The sequence below is a fragment of the Cyprinus carpio genome, chromosome A8 (assembly GCF_018340385.1).
Source record: "Cyprinus carpio isolate SPL01 chromosome A8, ASM1834038v1, whole genome shotgun sequence".
Lineage (NCBI taxonomy): Eukaryota > Metazoa > Chordata > Actinopteri > Cypriniformes > Cyprinidae > Cyprinus > Cyprinus carpio.
This window is the reverse complement of record NC_056579.1, coordinates 14847348-14871612: the sequence shown is the minus strand read 5'-3', so window position 1 is coordinate 14871612 and position 24265 is coordinate 14847348. Positions and strand designations below refer to the sequence as shown.

General features: G+C 35.9%; 1 protein-coding gene across 4 annotated transcripts in view; it reads left to right on the top strand.

The window, feature by feature from the left end:
* Positions 1 to 24265, top strand: part of LOC109099436 (dedicator of cytokinesis protein 8) — a 38443-nt gene that overhangs the window by 2884 nt on the left and 11294 nt on the right. Inside the window, exons 2-32 of one of the 4 annotated variants that reach the window (XM_042762432.1) lie at positions 4472 to 4577; positions 8138 to 8313; positions 8823 to 8894; positions 9038 to 9146; positions 11363 to 11575; positions 11688 to 11773; positions 11978 to 12044; positions 13009 to 13158; positions 13591 to 13671; positions 14015 to 14171; positions 14282 to 14406; positions 14948 to 15038; positions 15202 to 15364; positions 15985 to 16102; positions 16679 to 16749; positions 16839 to 16983; positions 17206 to 17307; positions 17481 to 17576; positions 18082 to 18316; positions 18505 to 18669; positions 18792 to 18964; positions 19257 to 19352; positions 21228 to 21323; positions 21455 to 21604; positions 21764 to 21877; positions 22192 to 22347; positions 22461 to 22597; positions 22691 to 22846; positions 23031 to 23190; positions 23716 to 23898; positions 24075 to 24201. In XM_042762432.1, the coding sequence (XP_042618366.1) occupies positions 4472 to 4577; positions 8138 to 8313; positions 8823 to 8894; positions 9038 to 9146; positions 11363 to 11575; positions 11688 to 11773; positions 11978 to 12044; positions 13009 to 13158; positions 13591 to 13671; positions 14015 to 14171; positions 14282 to 14406; positions 14948 to 15038; positions 15202 to 15364; positions 15985 to 16102; positions 16679 to 16749; positions 16839 to 16983; positions 17206 to 17307; positions 17481 to 17576; positions 18082 to 18316; positions 18505 to 18669; positions 18792 to 18964; positions 19257 to 19352; positions 21228 to 21323; positions 21455 to 21604; positions 21764 to 21877; positions 22192 to 22347; positions 22461 to 22597; positions 22691 to 22846; positions 23031 to 23190; positions 23716 to 23898; positions 24075 to 24201 (4076 nt within the window). Of the gene's footprint in view, positions 1 to 4471; positions 4578 to 5469; positions 5597 to 8137; positions 8314 to 8822; positions 8895 to 9037; positions 9147 to 11362; positions 11576 to 11687; positions 11774 to 11977; positions 12045 to 13008; positions 13159 to 13590; positions 13672 to 14014; positions 14172 to 14281; positions 14407 to 14947; positions 15039 to 15201; positions 15365 to 15984; positions 16103 to 16678; positions 16750 to 16838; positions 16984 to 17205; positions 17308 to 17480; positions 17577 to 18081; positions 18317 to 18504; positions 18670 to 18791; positions 18965 to 19256; positions 19353 to 21227; positions 21324 to 21454; positions 21605 to 21763; positions 21878 to 22191; positions 22348 to 22460; positions 22598 to 22690; positions 22855 to 23030; positions 23191 to 23715; positions 23899 to 24074; positions 24202 to 24265 lie in introns of those variants that run through there. The other 3 variants (XM_042762431.1, XM_042762434.1, XM_042762433.1) reach the window with 3 other exon arrangements.

Sequence of the window (24265 nt, the reverse complement as noted above, 5' to 3'; positions counted from 1 at the left end):
GTTTTGCAGTGTTTTACACTTTGTTTATTTAGTTTATATATATATATATATATATATATATATATATATATATATATATATATATATATATATATCTATATCTATATACACCAGACAACAGTTTTTGAACAGTAAGATTTATATATATATATATATATATATCTATATATATATATATATATATCTATATATATATATATATATATGTATATATATATATATATATATATATATGTATATATATATATATATATATATATATGTATATTGTATATATATATATATATATATATATGTATATATATAATATATATATATATATATATATATACACACACAATACATTGAATTAAAAGTTTAATTCAGATTAGGTCAATAAAGTACACTACTGTTCACAAATGTTTTGGGTCAGTATGATTAACTTTTTTGAAAGAAATGAACAATTTTCTTCAACAAGAATGCATTAAAATGATCAAAAGTGAACGCAAAGACATTTATAATTTTATAAAAATTTCTATTTTAAATAAATGCTGTACTTTTGTGCTTTCTGTTCCTTAAAGAATCCTGAAAAACCTTTATCACAGTTTCCACCAAAAATATAAAGCAGCACAACTGTTTTCAACATTAATAATAATAGTAAATCTCGAGCAGCAAATCAGTAAATTAGAATGATTACTGAAGGATCATGTGACACTGAAGAATGAAGTAATGGGTGCTGAAATAAATAAAAGAAATAATTACATTTTAAGATATATTAAAATAGAAAACTTATTTTAAATTGTAATAATATTTCACAATATTACTGTTTTTACTGTGTTTTTAATCAAATAAATGTAGCCTTGTTGAGCATAAGATATGAATTTCAAAAACAACAAATATCTTACTGACTTTAAACTTTTGAACGGTTGTAAAAAATAAATGTCAATATTGATCCATAGTTAAAATAAAAACATACAGATGCATTTTGTATTGAAGAGATGACTTAAAAACTTTCAAGGTGTGAGAAAAGACATGGCTAAATGACCAAAGGCGTCTGTCTGACGTTTATATAAAGACCAGCAATTTAAAAAGTAGCACGGACAGAACTTGCTCCATCCCTTCCCCTTCCACCCTTCAGAAGTACTTTACCAGCTTGAGTAATCTCTAAAGTAGTGAACAAAAGGACCCAAATGCTTATGGTATAAACCGTTATCGTCAGATTGCATTAGAAAAGATTTCTGATCTTTGTGATCATATCATCAAGTCTGTAACTAAATCAGGATGGATGTTCATAAAGTGTGAGCTCCTCACAAGTCGTGTGTGTGTTTGTTTGTGTGAAGTGTTCCCTATAATTAAAGCTCCTGTTAAAGTTGATGGAAAGCCAGTGGAGTAGAAAAAGGGTCAAATAGAGACTAATTTCTTTGAACCCTGTCATTATCTCTAGAGAACAGTCCATGCTAATGTAGAAATACCATCACCCAGATTGTCATGAGCTGTTTTACTGAGATGAACATTCCAGTCATACTAAAGACTGTAACATTTTTAACTGTAGCTCACACCCGTCTCAGCCTTTTATGTTGAATTGTTTTTTCTTTATAGTGAGTGACTTTTGTCGTAGTGCACAACTGAATGCCTGGTTATTCTATAAAAGATCTGCTGTCCCTTTCTTTGCTCTTATAGTGAAATGTGATACTGTAATGTGTTTATTTTGTAAATTCAGGTGGCTTTTCATCTTGCATAATGTTTGACATTTGGTCTGTAATGACGTGAACTATGAACAAATCGTGAACATGTTGCATGTGCTAAATACTCTCTCTCTGCGGTATTCTGTGATCTGTCTGCAGGCTGCATGCTATAATTCACTCTTGTTTGTCTTTGCTCTGAGGTTTAGAGAATTTGCATGCTCTCCTGCCCCAGACTTGACTTTTAAAGTAGTTAATGAAGTCTTTAGCTGATTTTGTGGGTACATTCCTGGAAAGCAGTGACGGATAAAAAGCCATTTAATATTCCAACAAAATCTCCTCTAGTTTCTAGCTTTTCGAGTTGATGTTTTGGCACAAGTTACCAAACAAAGTCCTGAAAAACAAGAACAGCAGCTACAACATTTTGGATTTAACAGTTGGTGTTACGATTCATTTTGGAATGTCGCATTTTTATGTGATTTCTATGTTCATAACCATCTTGGAAATACACTTCAATGCAAAAGCATGGGGTCTATAAGATTTAATTTTTAAAAAATATTTCTGAAATGGAGACTGTAATATAGTGAAATATTATTTCAATTTAAAATAACTTTTTTCTATTTTTTTTCTATTTTAAAATGCAATTTATTCATGTGATACAAATGTGACATATTGAATATAAAGTGCAAATGAATACAGAAACCCCATTATCCTACAACAGACAATCTGTGTAAATGAGTTTGAGAAGAAACAGCACAGTGTTATAAATGGTGACCCATTTTTTAGCTTTTTGATAAGCGGGTGCACAATAGCACTCTGTTGCATCACTGGCTGGAGGGCTGGCTGCCAGACTCAATATCTCTCCGCTGAGGTGAATCCTTCTGCTAATGTCAGTGGAAGTTCAGAGAATAGCATTGTGCATTGTGGGCATTGTAAGTGGTAACTTTGTTGGAGTGTAAGGTGTTTAAAAAATTTCTAGGCAAACCTGGAGCATATTCTGTGAATTCAAGGTAAATCTCATGCTGTGTCATTTTTACACTGAATTTTCATTCAATCAGTGATGCTGCAGTGGGATGGAGAAATGTGGGACACTGTCTGCCTGTTTTTTTCTGCTTTGCCTTGACTGGTTAGGAAGCATGGCTGCACCACTGTACACACACACACACACACACACACACACATACTCTCATCAGCACCCTATCCAGTGTTCGGGGATCATGTAATCAAAGTGTCTAAATAATTTTGTGCTTTATTTGGGAATTTCACAGCATGTGTTTCAAAAGCTGATTACTGCATGTTACAGAAGGGTTTGTTGTTGTTGTACTCATTTTCCTGCCAGAAGTGTACAGTGAATTCTTTCATATCATTGATAAGAATGTACAAATGAACTTAAGTATACTGTAACAAAAAGAATCATGGGAAGCTTTGGGATGATAGTAGCCTGGATACTTAAGGAACAGGGCTGATAATGCAAATGCTGTGGGATTGATATGGATATTTTAAGGTGATACTGATAACTAGAGAGCAAGTTGGGATGTACACCTATACAGTGAAATTAAGCTTTTTGTTTTTACATTTAACACACACACACGTGTTTTCCATGTTTTATGGGGATATTTCATAAGTGTAATGGTTTTTATTACTGTGCAACTATACTTTCTATCCCTAAACCTACCCCTCGCACAAAACTTTCTGTATTTTTAGATTAATAAGCTTGTTTCCTCATGACCAAAAAAATGCATCTCAATAAGTTAGAATGTCATGGAAAAGTTCATTTATTTCAGTAATTCAACTCAAATTGTGAAACTCTTGCACTCACAACAAACTCACCACATTCTAATTTATTGAGATGCACCTGTACTTTGGCCTTGATATGTGATGGTCATCTCATAATTGAAACTGTTTTCTCAGAAATCCGACTTTATATCTCAACTACAACTTTATTTCTTGCAATTTCATAATTTGAAATAATAATTTCATTATCTCGTAATTTGAATTGGGACTCATAATTTTAACCTTTTTTTGCTTTTGTACTACACAATTGCAACTTTATATCTCAAAAATGTCTTTTTTATTTTTTCAGTTGAAACATTTGAATAATTGTGACTTTCATAATGGTGATATTTTACAATTAATTTTTTTTCAATGTTATTCGCTCAAACAGCGTAACATTCTAGTAACACTAAGTTAACGGGTTTGATCCTACGGGATTTTGTGAAAAAAAATTAACAAAAATAGCTTGAATGCAATGTAAATCTGTACTCTGGGGTTGAAACGTTATAACTGCCTCAATAGAGAGCAGAAACTGCAGCAATTATTTATTGACAGCTCTATTAGGAAAATCTGGAGCTATAGGAACACTTCTGTAAATTGTTCAAGCAGACAGAATCATCGGCATCTCGGAATGGCCAAAAATTGGGCGATTCATTGGGCTTGTGTGACTATTCATCATATCTACGTGGAGAGGACCATGAACTACACAGTTACCAAGATTTCCTGTTTTATTACTGTTATGTCCTTAAGCAAGGCACTTCACTTCAGGTTAATGAGGGGGACTGTGTGTTTAATGACGCGTAATGAATGGGGTAATTGATGAGAGGTTCATTCAGTGTGTGTAACTGGATCACACACACACACACACACACACACACACACACACACACACACACATACACACACTGAGATGAGTGTCTAAACAAGAACCTGGTGCCTGTACAAAACCTCCCGCTGAAAAATAATTCTGTGTTGCACCTCATTTTCTGTTTTCTTCCTCACCCTCTTCATCCTGGTCTCCCTCTCTCTCATCTCAGACACTCCTCGGCAGAGATCCGGAAACACTTCAGTGGGATCAGCTATGGGTCCTTGCCTCACCACCGGCACAGTAACAGCGCCTCGGGCTCTTTCTGCCTCAACATAGTGAGTGATGCACTTTTACTGATACATAAAAAATAGAATCCAGCTGAGTAGCTTCAAACTAATTCTGAAAGTACAAGCAGGTCATTTGTACATTATACATGGATGTATGTCTGTTTATATTTTTTCTCCTTCTCTCTGGAATACTGCTCTCTGACTGGTCAATCATGGCATCGAGCAGTCAAAAGATTTTGTATAAATATAAATATTAGAATTATTTTCTAATAAATATATTAAATTAAGTTTTATTTTATTCGTTTTAAGAAGAAATGAGAAATTAATGGGAAGTCACACATGAATATACGTGTGCTTAATCTCTAACTTGCGTGTGCTTCCTCTTTGCTGAAAATGGGTCGGAGTGCAGGCTACCAGACCACTGCAGCTGGTGCCTGCCATCTTACACACACACACACAAACACACTCATCTATAATATCGGTGGATTTTAGAAGCTGATGACTTCATAGAATGACTTCATAATCTTCCCTACGATGTTTTCCCATTTTCACATAGAAAGACTACAGCGAAAGGAAAATGTTAACGTTATAATACTTTAATATTTGATAAATTCAGTTGTTTACACATTATAGCATCCTGATTTATACACATGTATCTTACAGCATGATAAACCCATACATTTAGTGTTCATTGCTTGCTTATTGTAGAACAGTTATATTTTTAACCAATAGCATGGCACAATTATCTGTCAGTATTTAGCAGATTTTAAAGCTCTTAACCACTGTAAACATACAATAATGGTCCACAGTAACTCTCACTTCATTGACTTGACTTATCCTTACGTTTCTGACTTGATATATGAGTGCATATGTGCCCCTGCTATTTCGTCATAGCTAGCAAGGGAAGTGGTTGTGATGTCACATCCTGCTTTTGGAAGCCTCAAAAGATAGACAGCTTCATGCGACTCAAACCTATTAAGGAAGAGTTGTGCTGAAACCAGTCGTTTTTATTTCCGGGCAACGCCATCTTGTCAGTTGCCTCCTAATTTGTTCGCAAGAAGCATTAGGTGAGTGTTTTCTCTTATCCTTTTCAGATGCACTTGTTCGGTCTACTGTATGTTGGTTGCATTCAATTGGTAGATGCAGAATTGAAACTCTAAGCTAAATTTGCGCAACACACACCGTCATGGCTGGTTATATTAAGCTTGATGGTCTTGTGTATAGACCAAGAACTGTTTTGTGGTTGCTTCCATATTCTGAAAAGCAAAATTAGGCCTCAGGAAGAGAAACTTACATTTAAACCTGAGTATTAAATGATGCAATTATAAGAAATAGTCCGAGTTTTTTTTTTTTTTTTTTTTTTTTTTGAATTTCCAATTGGTTCAACAGAAATAACACCTTCACCCATAGACTATATCGGTGTGTTCATCAAAAATGACCCTCTGCACCTCCCTTGTCAGCTGCTGCTGATGTACACAAACCACATGGCAAAAAGGGGGAACAGTTGCTATATTTCAATCTAAAGGTTTTTCACAATTAGTATGCCCAAGCTTTGTTCCCTATACTGCCTGAGGTAGACCGCAGAGATGTAAGCAAGCATTTGCAATAAAGAAATCTATGGAAGCCCTTTCCGACCTTAGAGTAATAAATAAATAAATAAAAGCTAATAAAATTCATATCTAACTATTGTGACTTAATTTTTCACAACTGGGTCTTTATTTTGCGCACTTGTGACTTTATATCTCAGTATTGTGACTTTATTTCACATTGTAACAACTTTATCACTTTTGCAACTTAATTTCTCATAATTGTGATTTTATTTTCCACTATTGTGACTGTTTCTCGCAATTTTTATTTTAAGGTAATGCAGCTTTATACCTCGCAGTTGTGACTGTTACCAACACGATCTATTTCTCATTTGCAACTTTTACTTTTGCAACCTTATTTCTTCCAATTGAAAATTACTATTTCTCAACAGTTGCAAATTTATTTCATCCAAATGCAACTTTGTATCTTGCAATTGCAACATAATTTATTTCTCATAATTGTAACTTTTGAAACTTTAGATCTCACAGTTGTGACCTTCTACTGTACTTCAAGGTCCTCGGTATTTTGCAATTGTTTATGTTTTATAGCAACTGTATCTCTTGTATCTCATAAAAAGTATAAAGTTTATTTTATCTATTCTCACAATCACTGTTTATTTTTTACTCTGAGGCAGAAATGGGCTCCATGGAGATCAGATGAATTTAGATAACTTGTACAGTACAGCTTTTTTCTTAAGATTCATTGATGAAATGACACAACAAACTTCTCTAAATTGATTGTTTATTAATGTCTCCTGTGATGGGATTCAACATCTACCCCTTTACATGCTTTTAAAGGAGTGTTAATATGATATTTCGTTTTGAAAGTGGTTTATCAGAATTGTTCTATGGCCTTGTGTTATAGGGGCATGTTTCAGATAACTGATAATGTTGTGGCATGACACTTTGCAAGAGATTAGCCTTTACTAGACCTGTGAAAACAATGTTTGAGAGATGTTATATAACCAGCTGCTAGGGTTATCATAAAGTTACACTTGATTAAATCCTTTATTTGACATACTTCGGTCTCTGTCCACAGGCTAGCATTAGTTTGATGGTTTAATTTTTATGTCCAGTGGTCTTCTGATTAATCCATCTCTGTGAAACATCTCACGAGGTCAGAAGCTCCAGAAGCACTGCAGCAGTTATGTTGATTATCTTCAGCAGGTCTGCAGCTGTCTGCCTCAAGTCATGACAATACACTCTCCAGTCTAACTTTACTAAAAGAGGAATTCAGCTGTAGGCAATGCATTTTTTTACTGCTACGTTCTGAACATGTCATCAGCTATAAAATGATTTATTGCTTCCTACCAGCCTCCTCCTTTGTTTCATTGTTTTATGGAGGTCATAGATCATTCTAGTTGTGTGTGTGTGTGTGTGTTTATTTTAGGAATTTCATTTTGGTATAGAGGGAGATTAAATGCATGTCTTATTTGATAGACAACAACTATTGAATTGGATTGAATGCTTTAGTGTCGAGAAAAAAAAAATACAGTAGTGATTCATTCAGTGTAGATTTAATCTTTTATGACCGTTTCTGGCCTCTTTTTGCTGAGTTTTACATTTTCTTCTCTTTTTTTTATATCATTTTTTATAGGCTTTTATTTAGCATTTTTATAGAGGCTATTTTTGATGCTTCTCATACTTTCTCATTCTCCTACTTTTGTTTTATATTATTATGATAGTATGGATTATGTCTGAAAAAAGGTCCTTTACTGGCACATCCATGGAACCTTTCCATTCCACAAAAAGTTCTTTTTAGTAGAAAAAGATTCTTTAGATAATAAAATGTTCTTCACACTAAGAAAAATGGTTATTTTAAGAACTGTTCACTGATAGGTTCTTTGGGTAACCAAAAATTGTTCATCTTCTATGGCATCGCTGCAAAACACTCTTTTGAAACCTTTATTTTTAAGAGTGTAATCAAGGGTTTTTGCATAATTCCTGATATGTCCATACCATCAAAGAGCTCATTTTCTGATTGTAATTCTTATTTTCTTGTATGTCCTGTTTTCTTTCTAGCCTCAGGCGTACGAAGCAGTCGAGCCGGTGGACCTGGATGAGTTCCTGATGTCACAGCTGCGCAGTGGAGATGCCGAGCTCATGCAGGAGCTGGGGGAGTTTCCTGATGATGACCTGGGGGTGGAGCTGGTGGAGAGGGAATGCAGGACCCTCCGCCCCTCTGTCCCTGAGGAAGGGTAGGTAGTGGATGCTCCCTGTTGGGGTTGAGAAGGTTTTCTAGACGAATATCTGTATTTGTACTCAATATCTTTCATTTAGCTTCCTTAACCTGTATACTTATGTCCATTCAACAGAAACGAGTTTTCCCAAGTTAGTTTGTATTGTTTGCATAAATTATTAATTTTCATTCTCAAGTGAGAAATGCAAAAACACAGTCACAACTGAGATGAAATTTTATTTCCAAATTTTTAGAAGCAAAAATATAATGGCAGTAAGAATGGTGTTTATTTATATAGTATTGGTGTCAATAGTAATGATGATATTTAGTTTAATTGGTTTATTTGATTTATTTCTTCTCTAATTATTATCATTTTATAAATAAAATAAATACTTTTATTTTATTAATTTGTAATATAATGATTCTAAGTATTATATACATAAAAAGAAACTAATCTTTGTGATCGGAATGTGTGTCTGTAAAGCTTTGAGTGTTGTTATACTAATGTGTGTGTTTGTGTGTCTCCAGAGTGGAGCTGGACCCCCATGTGAGGGATTGTGTTCAGAGTTACACGCAGCCCTGGCTGGTGGTCAGCAGAAGGTCAATTCCCAGACTTAATTTCTTGTCCCTCCTCAGGGCTGAATTTGAAATATTCCGTTTAAATATTCAGAAGTCATTATTCAAAGAAATAACATCAGACAAAGAGATGAAATGATACTGTCGTGTTTGCTTCTCATTTACAGAACTCAGGGTTATGGATGGATTGCGTATTCTGAGAGGACGGAAGCTATCAGATTATTACAGAGACAGACGTTTGAGTCTGACGTTCAGCCTGACAAACAAGAGCAAGCAGTAAGCACAGTTTATAAAACCTTTCCTCTTATATATAGATGTCGTTTTACAACAACAAAGCAGCTAATTGGGATTTTTGTTCACATTGTTATTGGTGTCACTCAAGGAACCCCATGGATACCTATATTCTTCTTTTTTATTTGTAATTATTATTATTATATTAAAGCCTCTGAAGTGTGTCACCACACATCCCATTATGTGTGCTCATTCCCTGCCATAAAACATACAAAACTAATTTCCTCTTATTAAACAGAAGAAAACAAGGAGGAATATAAGCATAATCTTTCTCCTAGGTATTTTTTGTCCCCATGACTACCATCTTGGCTCCATCCCACCCCTGTTTATCAGGGTCCAGGTACATAATGAGGCATGAATATTCATTCTGTCCTGACTACTTCCGTCCCAGTGCAGCTTTGCCAAGATTGAACTATCCAAACCACAAAGATTTCTTTCATGTGTTTTTCATGAGTTTAGATTGAGAGTCTGCAAGATCCTCTCTTAGTTTTGGATCCTTTAAAGGGCCCCTGCATTCACTGCAGGGGTTATTAGCAATTCAGAGGAGTACTGAATGTCCCGCTAGCCAGCTCTGTTCTGTGATGTGTGTCTTTAAACAAGTAGATTAAGAATACAAATGGTATGGGAAAGTCTATCCCACAGGCTAGACGCAATGTATCATAGGAATCCAGCATGATGCCTACTATCAGAGCTGGTGCATATGGTTCTTATATTTGGCGATTAACAGAAATCTCTTTGAGAATTCATCTTTCCCAAAGGCTTATGGTCTTCCTGGAAAAAGGCATTAGTCTCAGAACTATACAGAGCTCCTCTGCTCTAGTTCACATGTAGTTATGTGGCAGAGGAGAGAGGCATTGCCAGTTTAGTCGGCATTCACAAAAGACAAAGTAAAATGAAAAAAACAAAGCATATGAAATGTACTATTTTCCAATCTTGTGCCCTTTGAATTGTATATGCTTCCTTAATTTAATTTGCTCCTCTGCCACATAACTACATGTGAATTAGAGCAGCGAATGAAGTTAAGGAGGCTTTGCCAGTTCTGACCGTATTCACAAAAGAAAACTTGGAAAATGGTTCATTCCATGTGCTGCTTTTGTTTTTCATTTTACTTTTGACAAAGAACTGAAGAGTCAGCTAATGAAAGTGAATGAGTGAATTTAACCTAAACAATCACTTATAGCTTTTATATATGCTCTCAATAGGCAAATAAGGAAACAATCTTTTACAAAGCCTGTTTATTTTGTGAAACAATGGTTTTTAAAACTTTTTAATACTTATAAGTATTGCTTACTTTTTAACTTCACATACAATGAATTTCCTTCATAAATTACCCATTTACTTTATATATCCAAATATCATAAGAGAAAAAGAGTATTAAAAAGTGATGCTTTCTTTTCTTTTCACTAATTTTAATGTGGTAAATGTGAACAGTCCTTATTTGTATAATTCACTATAAATGTAACATTTTCTTTTCTTATATATGTATGTATGTATATGTATGTATATATGTATACATATATATATACATATACATATATATGTATCTATATATGTGTATATATATATGTATGTATGTATGTATGTATATGTGTATATATATATATATATATGTGTATATATGTATATGTTGTATGTGTATATGTATATATGTATATGTATATGTATATATATGTGTATATATATATATATGTATATATATATATATGTATATGTGTATATATGTATATATGTGTATATATGTATGTATGTGTATGTGTATATATATGTGTATATGTGTATGTGTATATATATGTATATATGTATGTATATGTATATGTATATATATATATATGTGTATATGTATATGTATATATGTATAATATATTCCTTTCTTTATAGATACATATTCTTTTCTTTTATAAATAAAATTATAAACCTTTTAAAAGGTGCTAAATGTGTTTTCAATTTTGATTACATTACTTATTTTATAAATTAAATAAATTTTTAAAATTTTAATTCTAAATTTACATTACTTATTTTATAATTTTATTTTATTTTTAATAATGAATTACTAAATTATTTATAAACTTTTGGTTGGACTCAGCCTCTTTCACCCACTTTTGGGCTCCTGGGGGTCCTAAGGCTCCAGTTTGAAAAACCATTATATCTAAATGTCCTATGTATGCATTATGTAATGTAATATGTTCTCTCCTATCCCTCAGGAAAAGTCACCGTCCCTGGCAGAACTATGTGATGATACAACTAGGACCACCCTCACAAGCTCAGACTTCAACTTACGGGCCCTGCAGCCGGACCGTCGTGTGGAGAACCTCTTGCGCTTCAGCAGCCCGGAGGAGCTGGACCGTTTCAACCTGGAAGCCAGAAGTAGCAACCGCTACGGCGAGCTCTTTGGCCTTTACCCACCTACTGATGAGGTGCCAGCCTTTCCTTATTTTCTTTAGAATATTCTTGAGCGATTCATTTTTGTGAACACAAGGATTCTGTTAGAAGTTAAATATCATCTTCAATCTGCCTTTGACTGTACAGGACGATGCAGTAGCAATTCGGCCCATTCCAGACTGTCCCAAGGAGCACTTTGGGCAGAGGATACTAGTGCGATGCCAGGCCATCAAGTAATACTTCTTTACCATCCACTATTATTGGTTATTTTCTCTAAATGGTTGGTCTGATATATGATTTTATTTCTTATTTTAAATTACCTGTTTCATTTTAAACTTTGAGGTTGAAATGGTCTCCGTAGCATATGCATCCTGAAAATTTTGTTTGGTTTTATTACGGTTATATTTGGTTTTGAGAAAATGTTTTTCCTTCTACAGATTTGACATTGAAATTGAGCCCCTCTTTGCAACCATGGCCCTCTATGACCTGAAAGAGAAGAAGAAGGTCAGTTTCTGATGCTCATCATAAAAGAAATGAAAAAAATCTCAAATATGTGGTATTTTTTTATATATATTTGACCCTTTTGCCTAATCCCATTTGCTTAAGATTGGGAGACATAATTAATAAAAATTCTTCCTGTCAGTGTTCTTCCTGTTAGTCCTCCCACATTCCTGCACTTCAGTCTGAACAGAGCTGGAGAGACTAATAAGAGACCTTTTCTTTATCCACAGCTATAAACATTGTTTTGTCAGACGTTAAATCAACATCTTCTATGTTTAATTTGTGTGTGTAGACATCTAAAACAATAATTTAATTCTAAAGAAGTAGCAATTGGTCGCAAAATTCAGTTAAGACAAATGTCTATAAAAGCAGTGAGCATGAACCTCTCAAATACACACAGCTTGTTTTTACCACAAATTTAAGAACTTGGACTGACAGCCATGGATCTTACGAAATCAGCCAGTTACAATGCAAGCTGTGCATATTTCCATATTAAATGGACTGACAGCAGATATATTTGGGAGGAATATCCTGAAGTATTACATTAATCCTCTTTAGCTTTAGCTTTTACTGAAGAAGGTTAATGCAAAAGACATCATGCTAAACAGGGACTTTATGCAGCATGTTTTTTTGTTGTTGTTGTTTTCATGGCTTGGTGAACATAGAGTGTTTTGAATGGGAGGAATTACCCATTTCCCAGTGTTAAGAAAGAAAAACATAATTTAGGATTTCTGAAATTCCCGAGTAAGTTCATTTAGTGGGAAACTGTAATACTGTTGCTTTTTGTGAGGTGTCTTTCCATTCTGATTGGTTCACTCTGCCTGAAATTTGAGGAAGTAGTATTGTTCTGTATGCACCGCAATTTCCCTTGTGTTTTTTTTTTTTTGCGATACGGTAAAAAAAAACCTTAGCAGGCTGGATGTTTCATGCTATCCATGCTAATCATGGTATTTTGTTTTTCCTTCAGATTTCAGAGAACTTCCACTTTGACATCAACACAGATCAGATGAAGGGTTTCCTGCGGGCCCACACTCCCCACACTGATGCCTCCACTTTGGCCAGATCTGCAATCTTCTCCATCTCCTACCCCTCTCCAGATATCTATCTGGTCATTAAGGTAGTGTTGAGTAATGGCCACTGTATGCCTAAAAATGATCAAAATGCGTAACTTTAGTATCTTGATATAACTTCTTCATATTGTTTTGTTGGTTTTGAATATATTTATTATAAAGTGATAAACCGATGTGTAGGTCAGGCCAATTAATCTATAGGCATTTGTCAATTAATAATACACATTTTCTTTATTTTCAGTGTAGTTTGAGTAAATTTCATTCAATTTGTTTATGTGCAACCTTTGTCTATTTAATACTTTATTTTTTAGAGATAGAATAGAATAGAAAGTTCCCATTTGTTTGCAATAAAAACCTTTTTTGTAGCATTATGTCTTTACTGTCACTTTTGATGAATTTAATGCATGCTTGCTGAATTTCAAATGAATGTTGTGTAACAATAGTGTTAGTAATAGTGTGTTTGTGTTGTACGTGTGTAGATCGAGAAGGTTCTCCAGCAGGGAGAGATCGGGGATTGTGCTGAACCATACATGGTACTGAAGGAGAGTGATGCTGCTAAGGTAACAGCCGAGCACTTCTCTTTCTCTCTCATTGTTTATGTACACAACATGGCCAAAAGTATGTTGACACCCTCTACTAGCTTATCAGATTTATGCAAGGGTTCTGACAATACACCTATATACCAAGTACAGCCAAAAAAGATATCATTAACTGAGTCTGGTGGGCAAGAGCCCCTTCAAACCCTCCATCTATGTGCCAGTGTCTAGTGGAAAGCTTTCACAGAAGAGTAGAAGCATTGTTTTGAATTCAAACAAGCACATATGAGTTAATTATGGGAAATATTGTAATGAATAAAACCACTTTCTTTTTATGAACTTCTCTCTTTTTTTCTGTGTCCATTAGAACAGAGAGAAGCTGGAGAAGCTGAAGAACCAGGCGGAGGGGTTTTGTCAAAGGCTGGGCCGCTACAGGATGCCATTCGCCTTTGCCACGGTCAACATTATGAGTGCCATCAACTCCACACTGGAACGAGACACAAGTGACACGGACAGTATCAATGGTGAGATACTGAATAGATGAACACCACTGGTCTGTTAATATAATGCATCACTCAGCAAAAAAAAAAAAAGATTAAATCCATAATTGTGTACTATTTTGATTTTGGCACAGGCAAGGGTACTATGGAAAAGAAGGGATTGCCCAGACGGAACTCTGACAGATTCAGTATGATGGAGGACAACTATATCCTGTCTGGCTTCAAACCGGCTGTCCCCATGTGCACAATCATTAAGCAGGTATTGCTTGCAGGATTTATAGCCAATAGAATATTCAACAAGAAAATGTAGATGGGACTTGAACTTTTGTTTATGTGCACTACCATTCAAAGGTTTGGGGTAAAAACGATAATATTGTGAAATATTATTACAACTTAAAAATGTTTCTATTTCAATATATTTGATGATTTGTTCACAATAAGACCAGTAACGTGTCTCAAGAAACTAAATGAGCTGAATGATTTTTTACCAGTTGTGTATTTCAGAACAGTGCTTTACTGTGCTTGAAAAAAATCCAACCTCATTGAATTAGCATTGTGAAAATTATTTGAATTATAGTTTGTCACCTTGAGTGCATTATTTCGTTCTTCACATTCTCCAGATGGTGACTGCATTCTTCAGCTAGCTCTAGCTAATATCACACTGCATTCTTACAACACTCTTCCTCTAAACTGAAGAATTTTTCTTCTGTTCTTCATAAAATCTTCCCTATTTGATTTGAAAAAATGTAATTTTTGAAATGCTTTGTGTTGAGCTGACCGTTTATTGTGTGTGCTGGCAGGAAGGAGAGCGTCTGAGTGACGAGGACCTGTTCAAGTTCCTGGCGGACATCAAGAGGTCGTCCGGTCAGCGACGTGTTAAGATCATACCTGGTGAGGAAATGTTCTAACTGTGCCTTCTTACAGTCCAGTTTTCCACAGAAAAACTTTTATGTGTAAGAGTGAACAGTGGTGGCCTGGTGAACAAAAATCTTATTTATATAAACTTTGGCATGTAAGTCATCTTGCACCATTATGTGTATGTGTTTTTTGAAAGGTTATCTGAAACTGGAAGTGTCTCCAGTGCCAGAGACGGTTCCTGGGTGTCTGTCCCCCGAACTGATTCCAGTGAAGCCTGTGTCTGAGAAAAATCCACGGCCGGTTAAAGAAGTGCTGGAGTTTCCTTCCAGTGAAGTCTATGTGCCTCACAATATATACCGGTAATGCCCCTCTCTCTGTCTCTCTCTCTCTCTCTCTCTCTCTCTCTCTCTCTCTCACACACTCGCACACACACACTCACACACACACACACGCGCACACACACAGATGAATTGTCAGGCTGAGATCTAGCAGAAATGGGATGCAGTGATTAATCAGTAACCTTGAAAAAAATCTTAGTTCTGAGTAATAAGGTTTGTCAGAGTTTGGAGGGCAGAACTGTGGTTGATATTAGTCACTCATTTACTGTGAACACAAATAGTTTGAAAAACTGTGTGCAAGACAATGTTGCCAGGTCTCATGAGAAAAACAAGCAATCAGGTCTTACAAATCAAACCTAAAATAAGAAACTTGCCTCACCTAGAAAACATCCTGTGATAAGAGGTATGGGAGGGTGTGTTTATAGATTATTGGGAATATATATGGAAATAGGCCAGGAAAAACACAAGCAACTTCCCATATTCCCAGTTTCTTCCTTGTTATCAGTGTTGAACTGGAAGGCGCCTGCGCCATCTAGTGGTCAGTTAACGTTTTTACACCCAATTGTGGATTTCAAATTGAATAATTATTTTCTCTGCAAATAACTTTAGAGTTTCATTTCTTTATGTTTATCATGTTACAGGAACCTGCTGTATGTGTATCCTCTGAGGTTGAATCTTACTAACCGTTTGACTTCAGCCAGAAACATTACGGTTAAAATCCAGTTCATGAGTGGTGAGGACCCTAGCTGCGCCATGCCTGTGAGTGCAAAAGCATATTCAGATTTATTTATACATGTCAAAAATATATTACCCTTACATTTAGATTCTAATATTCACAACAACATCATCAAAAACAAAAACAACAACAATAATAATATTAAATATTGTTTTATAACATAATATAATAGAAATCAGGTTAGCTAGTTGACTAAAGTGGTCATGTTTTAAACATATACAAATGTTGTAAACAAATTTTTTTATTCAATTATTGTTATTCTACCCCTGTGCAATGTTTACAAAGCTTTAAAGAAAATATGATATAACTATTTGATATAATAAAATAATGTGAAATTAATAATAATAATAATAATTATTATTATTATTATTAATCTTTTATTGTTTGATTCCAAGTTCATTGTGAATAAATGACATATGAAATATATAAAACTTACACTTTAAATGACAGACCATTAAATCCCAAATTATTTGTTTGTGTAACAATACTATATAGATTTAAAAATGTATAGAGCCGATTCAAAAATGTATATTTTATGTATTTGTGCCCTTATACAAATGTTGACCTCAATCACCTTCTCCTCTGCACTGTCCCAAAAGGTAATCTTTGGAAAATCAAGCGGACCTGAGTTTCTTCGAGAGGTCTACACTCCAGTCACATACCACAACAGGTAATCATGATCTCTTACAATGGTTTTTTAATTATATATTAAGCAAATGTAAGGGTGGTTTGAGAGATCTGTTTCCATCTCCTACACAGGTCTCCTGATTTCTATGACGAGATAAAGATTTGTCTTCCAGCCCGTTTAACAGAGAAACACCACTTACTGCTCACCTTTTACCATATCAGCTGCCAGCAGAAACAGAACCAGACTGGAAGTGTGGAGAGTCTCATTGGATATTCAGTGAGTGACTGAATAGATTGTGTATGTGTGTGTGTGTGTGTGTGTGTGTGTGTGTGTGTGTGTGTGTTACTGTATTTTTGATTAAATAAATGCATCCTTAGTGAACATAAGAGAAACTAAAACATTAAAAATCTTACATATGCTAGAGAGTGTTTCAATGATTCTTCACAAACCAGCAGAGACATAAGTGTAAGTGTCATGACTTCACTTCCTTCCCTGCAGTGGTTACCCATGCTGAACAATGACAGGCTGCAGACTGGGCAGCAGTGTCTGCCAATCATTCTGGACAAACTTCCTGTGAACTATTCCCTGCATTCCCCCGAGGTACAGTCAACCATTTCACATCTGCCTTTTTTGGATACCAATCATATAATTTTGGAACCTTTCATTTATGTCTCATTTGGGCACTGATTCAGTGATTCTTCTGTGGCTTTGTGTGTTCATTTGTTTGAATATAGTGTATATTCTGTAAATTTGGGTCTTTTATGTGCCTTCAGAAACTGCCAGCTCAGGTACCTCCTGCTAAGTGGATGGAGAATCATAAGGGACTGTTCAACCTTGAACTACAAGCTGTGTCCTCAGTCCAAACACAGGTGCCAAACACTCTCAGATCTTACTTCCCAGCTGGAAAGACCAGCATATGTTGTGTTCTGAATGCTGGTGTGCTGATGTTTCCAGCATCGCTTCTTACCTAGGTTAAATAACTCGACCTTTATGGTCAATCAGTGTCTCACGTGAAAGACCATGGTGGTCGACCGTCAGCTAAACCAGCACTAGACCAGCAAAAACCAGATTGAGTCTGGTCAAAGCTGGTCTTATTAGCAGGATTTGAAGTATTGTACGATTTAACTTGAGTAAAATAGTTTGATTGCAACCATTAATTCCACTATGATTAAAATTTTTGACATGGCCTAACTCAGTCAACATTAAAAATATAAAGGTTTTATTGTCACAGAATGTTCTACATCTTTATGAAGGATGATTTTATTTTTATGATTTTATTCATTTTTAATAATATTATGCATTGTTATGTAATGGAACGTATATTTCTGTATATTCATTAAATGAAATGGCTGTTAACAATTCTTTCAATCCCAGGACAGTCACTTGGAGCGTTTCTTTACTCTGTGTCACGCCCTGGAGGGCAAGACCATGTTCCCTATCCGAGTGGGAGATGAGAAAATTTCTGAAAACATGTTTGAGCACGAGCTGAAGCTCAGCATCATCTCGCTGTCATCCTCCGGCTTGGAGCCGCTGGTGCTTTTCCTCCATCAGGTCCTCGACAAGCTCTTCCGTCTCATCATGCAGCCCATGGTCATTGCTGGACAGACTGGTGCGTTTCATACAGGAAGAGCTTTAGCTTTACACTCACTGGAAAGACAAAATGTTATGTTTTTAGCATACAAGTACATTCGCACATCATACTGATTTGATGTACTGATTTTTGCATACTGCATAGGCAAGTATACATGTTCAGGATTGTCAGCTGGGTTTACAGAGTTTTAATCTTGTTTTGTGCAGCAAATCTGGCCCAGATTGCATTCGAGTCAGTGGTGTCAGTCGTCAACAGCCTTCACAACAGTCAGGAGCTGGCAAAGGACCATCAGGGCAGAAACTGTCTCCTAGCAACATACCTGTACTTTGTGTTCCGCTTGCCAGACACTCAACATGAAATCCACACCACAGGTACAGTAGGGCTGTGACATCATCCAGACCACCAATGATGTAGTTGCTTTTAGTTTTTAGTGGCTTTGGGACTTACTCTGTTGTTGTCTGTCACTGAGCCGAGGCTTACTTGTGTTCACCAGGCACAGGAGGTCTGATGGCTCACCCAGAGAGCCGATACAGCACTCTGACTCGCGCCACAGCTACCACGGTCGGCTTCATGCTGCTCCAGTCACGGATTCGTTCCAGCAGCAACCCTGATATACCAGCACCGCAGAGCCCAGATGACACAGAGGTCACTAACATTCTAGGAAAGGTACATACACACAAATGCAACGTTATACGTGGGCTGGACAAAATTCATGAGTTTGAATTCAAATTTGAATTGGCCACAGACTGTTAAAATAGAATGATAGGAAGAGAAATAACTGATTTTTTTTAATTAATGAAAATAATAATAGTTAATAGGTTTAGTTAACAATATAAACTCAATTCTTTAAAATTCAAATTTTAAAAAGTATTCGGAAGGGTGCACAGTCTTTTTACATGCACATATACACACACTTGGCATTTTTTCTTATTTTTCCCACATTTTTGGTTTCCACCAGGGTTTAAATCTACCTGGCAGTCGCATGACAGCAGCTGGAAACATCTCCAATACTTCACAAAGCTCCACGGGAAGCACACGGCCCACGAACAGAAAGGTTGACTTCCCACTTCGTTACTTAAGATGTCTGTCATTTCAGCAGAGGTTGTGTTTCTTAAAAGGGACATAACACACACAGTTTCGGCCAATCTCATGTTAATCTTGAGTACCTATAGAGTAGTATTGCATACTTCATAACTCTGGAGTCTTTAGTTTTTTTGTTTAGATACTTTTTATTGTTTCCAAACATTAAGAAACTAAATTTTATATATATATATATATACACACACACACACACACACAAAAAATGGGCCATTATTGTAAAATATATTAAGAAAATGGCAGTTCAGCATATGTAATTACCAATGAAAAACAAAAAAAAAATGTTAAAATGAGTCATAAACACAGTTCACATATTAACACACAGTCATCTGTCATTAAAAACTTGGGCTTGATCACATTATTTGGTAATACTCAAGAGCCAGTGCATTCTGATCTAAAAAACATAGTAGGAAGGAGTCCCAGATCTCATAAAATATGTGCAGAGTCTTAGATTTATAAAAGAAAGATACAACTTTACGCTTCTCTCTGAAAACAGTCGAGTTCATGGAGGCGTGCCATGGGAGGAGCTAAAGAGTCGTGAGCATGTGAAGCTTTTGAGTAGCGATTGTCTGCAAGCTGTGACATCGACATTAATAAAACAGGAACAAAAACTTTATTGGTTTAAATTTGATTAGGGATGTAACGATTCACTCAGCTCAAGATTCGATTCGATTCACAATTTGTTTCTTTACAAAATGAGATTTAAGACAAATTAAAAATAAATGTGTCCTTTTATTATTGCTTGGACAAAATGCTCCATGTTTCTTTGTGAAATTGAAATATGACACTGTAATAATATACTAATATTGCACTTGCATATTATTGCTCTTTTGTTGGTTTTGATTGCTTCTTTTGTCCTCATTTGTAAGTCGCTTTGGATAAAAGCATCTGCTAAATGACAAAATTTAAATATAATGTAAATAACAAAACTAAATTGAAATTTTAAAACAAGCCCCAAATCAAATAAGTAAGTAATACAAATGAAAGAAATCTCTTCAAATAAAAAAATAAGGCTTTGTCTGTGCTCTTTCCATTTAAAATAAGAGGCAACCACTGCATTTTAATCATGATCCAAACAAAGATGGTGCATACATGCAGCATGAGCAGTTTTAATCTCAATTAAATTGTATAATTTTGAAATTTGAAGTAAAAACAGAATGGTTTGACTTCAGGTTTGTGAAACTATACATAAAAATACCTGCATGAAACAGGAACATCAGACAGCTGAACGAGACCCAGATTCACTTTCTGCCAGCAGGTGGCGCTTAAAGCGTTTCCTTGGTTTCCGCTACAAACAAAGCAGCGCTGGCTGCACATATAAAATATGAAAAAGAAATATAAAACAAACAACATAAAAATAGATACAAACAAACTGCTTACTGCTTGGTTCTTTTGGAAGCTGAGCAAGATCATCCTTCCCTCGCAACCAAAAACACCCTTCTTTGTTGACATTGTTGATTTCGTGGTGTAAAAACAAAATGATGTATCCTACTTGAGCAAGTCCTGTGCATCACTGGCAAGGACTTTCATAACCTGAATGAAGCACGTTGATAGGGGTCTCTTGCTCTCGCTCTGGTTGCTCACATGTCCATACAAGGAAATCTGCCCTTTATGATGTCACGAAGAGCCATACTCGAAAAAAACTTTACGAAACTTATAAAAACCCTGAAGGAGTGTATTATATACTCTGTCAAATACTCAGTTTTTTTTTTTTTTTTTTTTTGGTCATGTTTAGCATGAGGATCCAACTCTTTAACCGTGTAAATAAGTCAGAATGCATGAAATAGCATTAGACCTCCCCTTTAATAAGCAAATCCATCTGTCCTTGTAGTTGTTTCATGAGGAGCTGGCCCTTCAGATGGTGGTCAGCACTGGAGTCTGCAGAGAGTACGTCTACAAATACGCCTGGTTCTTCTTTGAACTTCTTGTAAGTTGGTGGTGATTGAATATGTACATGTTGCTGAGCAAACCAGCTTTGGCTGTCCTTGAAGTTTCACATATAAGATGTATTGTAGATGTTTTTTCTGATTTTTTTTTTTTCCTAATTCTCATTGTCAGGTGAAGAGCATGAGTCAGCATGTGTCTCAGTTGGACAAGAAGGCAGTCCCTCGTAGGAATAGATTTTCGGATCGTTTCAAAGATGACATCACTACTATTGTCAACGTGGTGACTGCTGAGATTGGAAACATTTTAGTAAAACAACAAAAGGTGATTGAATCCATCTGAACAGATCATAATCTAATCCATGAACTGTTTGGTAACTCGGCAAACATGGAGCACATGAGACAAACATGAGGTTCGATCTTCTGGAGGAATGTTATTCGTCAGTGTTAATGAGAAGAGATGTGTGTGTTTATTTGACTTCAGGAACTGGAGCAGGCGGAGAAGGTTAACATCAGCCTGGCTTTCTTCCTGTATGACCTGATGTCTCTGATGGACCGAGGCTTTGTGTTCCAGCTGGTGAAGAATTACTGCAACCAGGTCCTGCAGCTCATCTCATTTACTAATGATTCTCTTAATAGAAAGAAAACATGCTCAAATAATCGGTTCAGTGAACATCACAAGCTTGTCCAGCGTGAACCTTTCAGGCATGACTTTTGAAGTAGAGCCAATATTAACTAACTAGTTTAGTTTATTTAGATTATTTTAACTAGCTATAAATTTAGTACGTTTATTTATTTAGACTAAAACCTGCACCACCTGCATGAGTGCCATATGTAGAACATGTGCATAAATACTGCACCTTGGCTCAGACAGAAGTAAAAATATTATTAAATTCTCTCTCTCTCTCTCAGATGGCAGCGAAGAGTGTGAACATTTCGACTTTGATCAGTATGAGGTTGGAGTTTTTGAGGGTCCTGTGCAGTCATGAGCACTACCTCAATCTCAGCCTGTTCTTCAGCAGCCCTGCGTCTGCCCCCGCCTCCCCGTCACTCTCCACCTCCTCACAGGTCAGTGGAGAAACAACATCATTCTGCTGTGTTGTGTCTGTTACGCCTCGTCTAATACTCACAGTGTTTGGAAACAATGAGTATCTAGACAAAATCTTTGTCCCTGTCACCAGAACTCCAGCTCGTGCAGTTTTCAGGACAATAAGATCGCAGCCATGTTTGATCTGTCGCAAGACTTTAAGCAGCGGCATTACTTGACCGGACTGCTGCTGACCGAACTCAGCACTGCACTGGACATGGAGTCAGAGGGGTAGGTCACATTTAACATGTGCCACTAAAGGGTTTAGTAAATTTTTCAAGAGTGCACTTACCAAATGTTATTAATTAATGTGTGTATACGCAGGGGGAGAGTACAACAAAAGGCCATCAGTGCCACATACAGCTTATTGTGTGCTCATGATCTGGACCAGCGCTGCTCAAGGCCAGAGGTCAAGGCTAAGATTGCTGCTCTCTACCTCCCTCTAGTGGGCATCATCATTGACTCCATCAATTACCTTGACTTCACAGGTACTGCCTTACACAAGTCACATTGTTAATCTCAGTTAGACTTGATAGTTGCTTTTAGCCCTTGGGCTAAAGTGCTGGATTATGGCTCTCTTGTGGTGCATGATAGTAGTTTGAAAAGGGATCATGCTTTTCAGATCTATGTTTTATATGTGTGAGTGTGAGTGAGTAAGTGTTTTCTTCACAGTATCTGACTCGCGTGGCAGTAAAGGCAAGTCTGGTGGGCCTGAGGAAGATCCTGACAGCATCACCCCCATCAATCAATCTGTTGCCATGGCAATCGCTGGAAATCCTTTCAACACTTTAGCGAGAAATGCACTGGTCTCTGTGGCCTCTGTGGTATTTATATTATATTATATTATATTAATTTACTTGATATATAAATGGAAACTAAATATTGAAATAATTTTATTATAATTATATTAGTATTTTTTTCTATATGATAATATATATATATATATTATTATTTAAAAAAATTTTTTGTAAAGGTATTTTTTTATTTTTATATAATTAGGTTTCAGTTGAATTTTAGTTTACATTTGAGTAAGTGTGCTTTTGTCATTATTATTATTATTATTATTATTTTTTTTTTTTTATATATATATATATATTTTTAGTTTCTATATTCAGCTTCAATTTATTTTGATTTCCGCTTTGGTTTTAGTAATGTAGTAATTTAACTTAAACAAAAACAACACTGGGAGAGATATGAGAGTACACAGTTTAGCATACAATATATTTGACTGTAACTGACCAATCATAATTAAGTATTCCAGAGAGCCTTGTGTATGGATATTTCTATTTATCTGACATATTCCAAAGAAACAGTAATTCTCATTTGAATATTCTTTGTCTTTTTGTCAAGCGGGGAAAACTACCAACATGTTGACAGCAGAGACCAGTCGCAATCTGCTCATGTGCTTTCTGTGGATTATCAAGAATGCAGACCAGAATCTGGTCCAGCGCTGGACTGTGGATATGCCTTCATCTCAGCTGAACCGTCTGCTGGAACTCCTCACCATCTGCATCTCCTGCTTTGAGTACAGGGTAAAAACACTTCAGTCACTGCAGCATCATTCATTGACCTTCAAGAAGTGCTTGAAGTCACAGTGACAGGATGTACTTTGATTTGGACAGGAAGACGTCTCCTGGATGGTCTTTCTAATGTCAATAGGATATTTTCACATAATGTATTGTGTGTGTGTGTGTGTGTGTGTGTGTAGGGGAAGCAGAGTTCTGATAAGGTGAGCACCCAGGCCCTGCAGAAGTCTCAGCAGGCTAAGGCGCGTCTGGAGGAGGCTCTGTTGGGAGGAATCGGAGCGAGAGGACAAATGATGAAAAGGGTGGGAGGTGAGCTGCATCTCATGTTGTACTTCCTATCTTAGCCTTTGAAGAAATAGTTGGAAATTCTGTC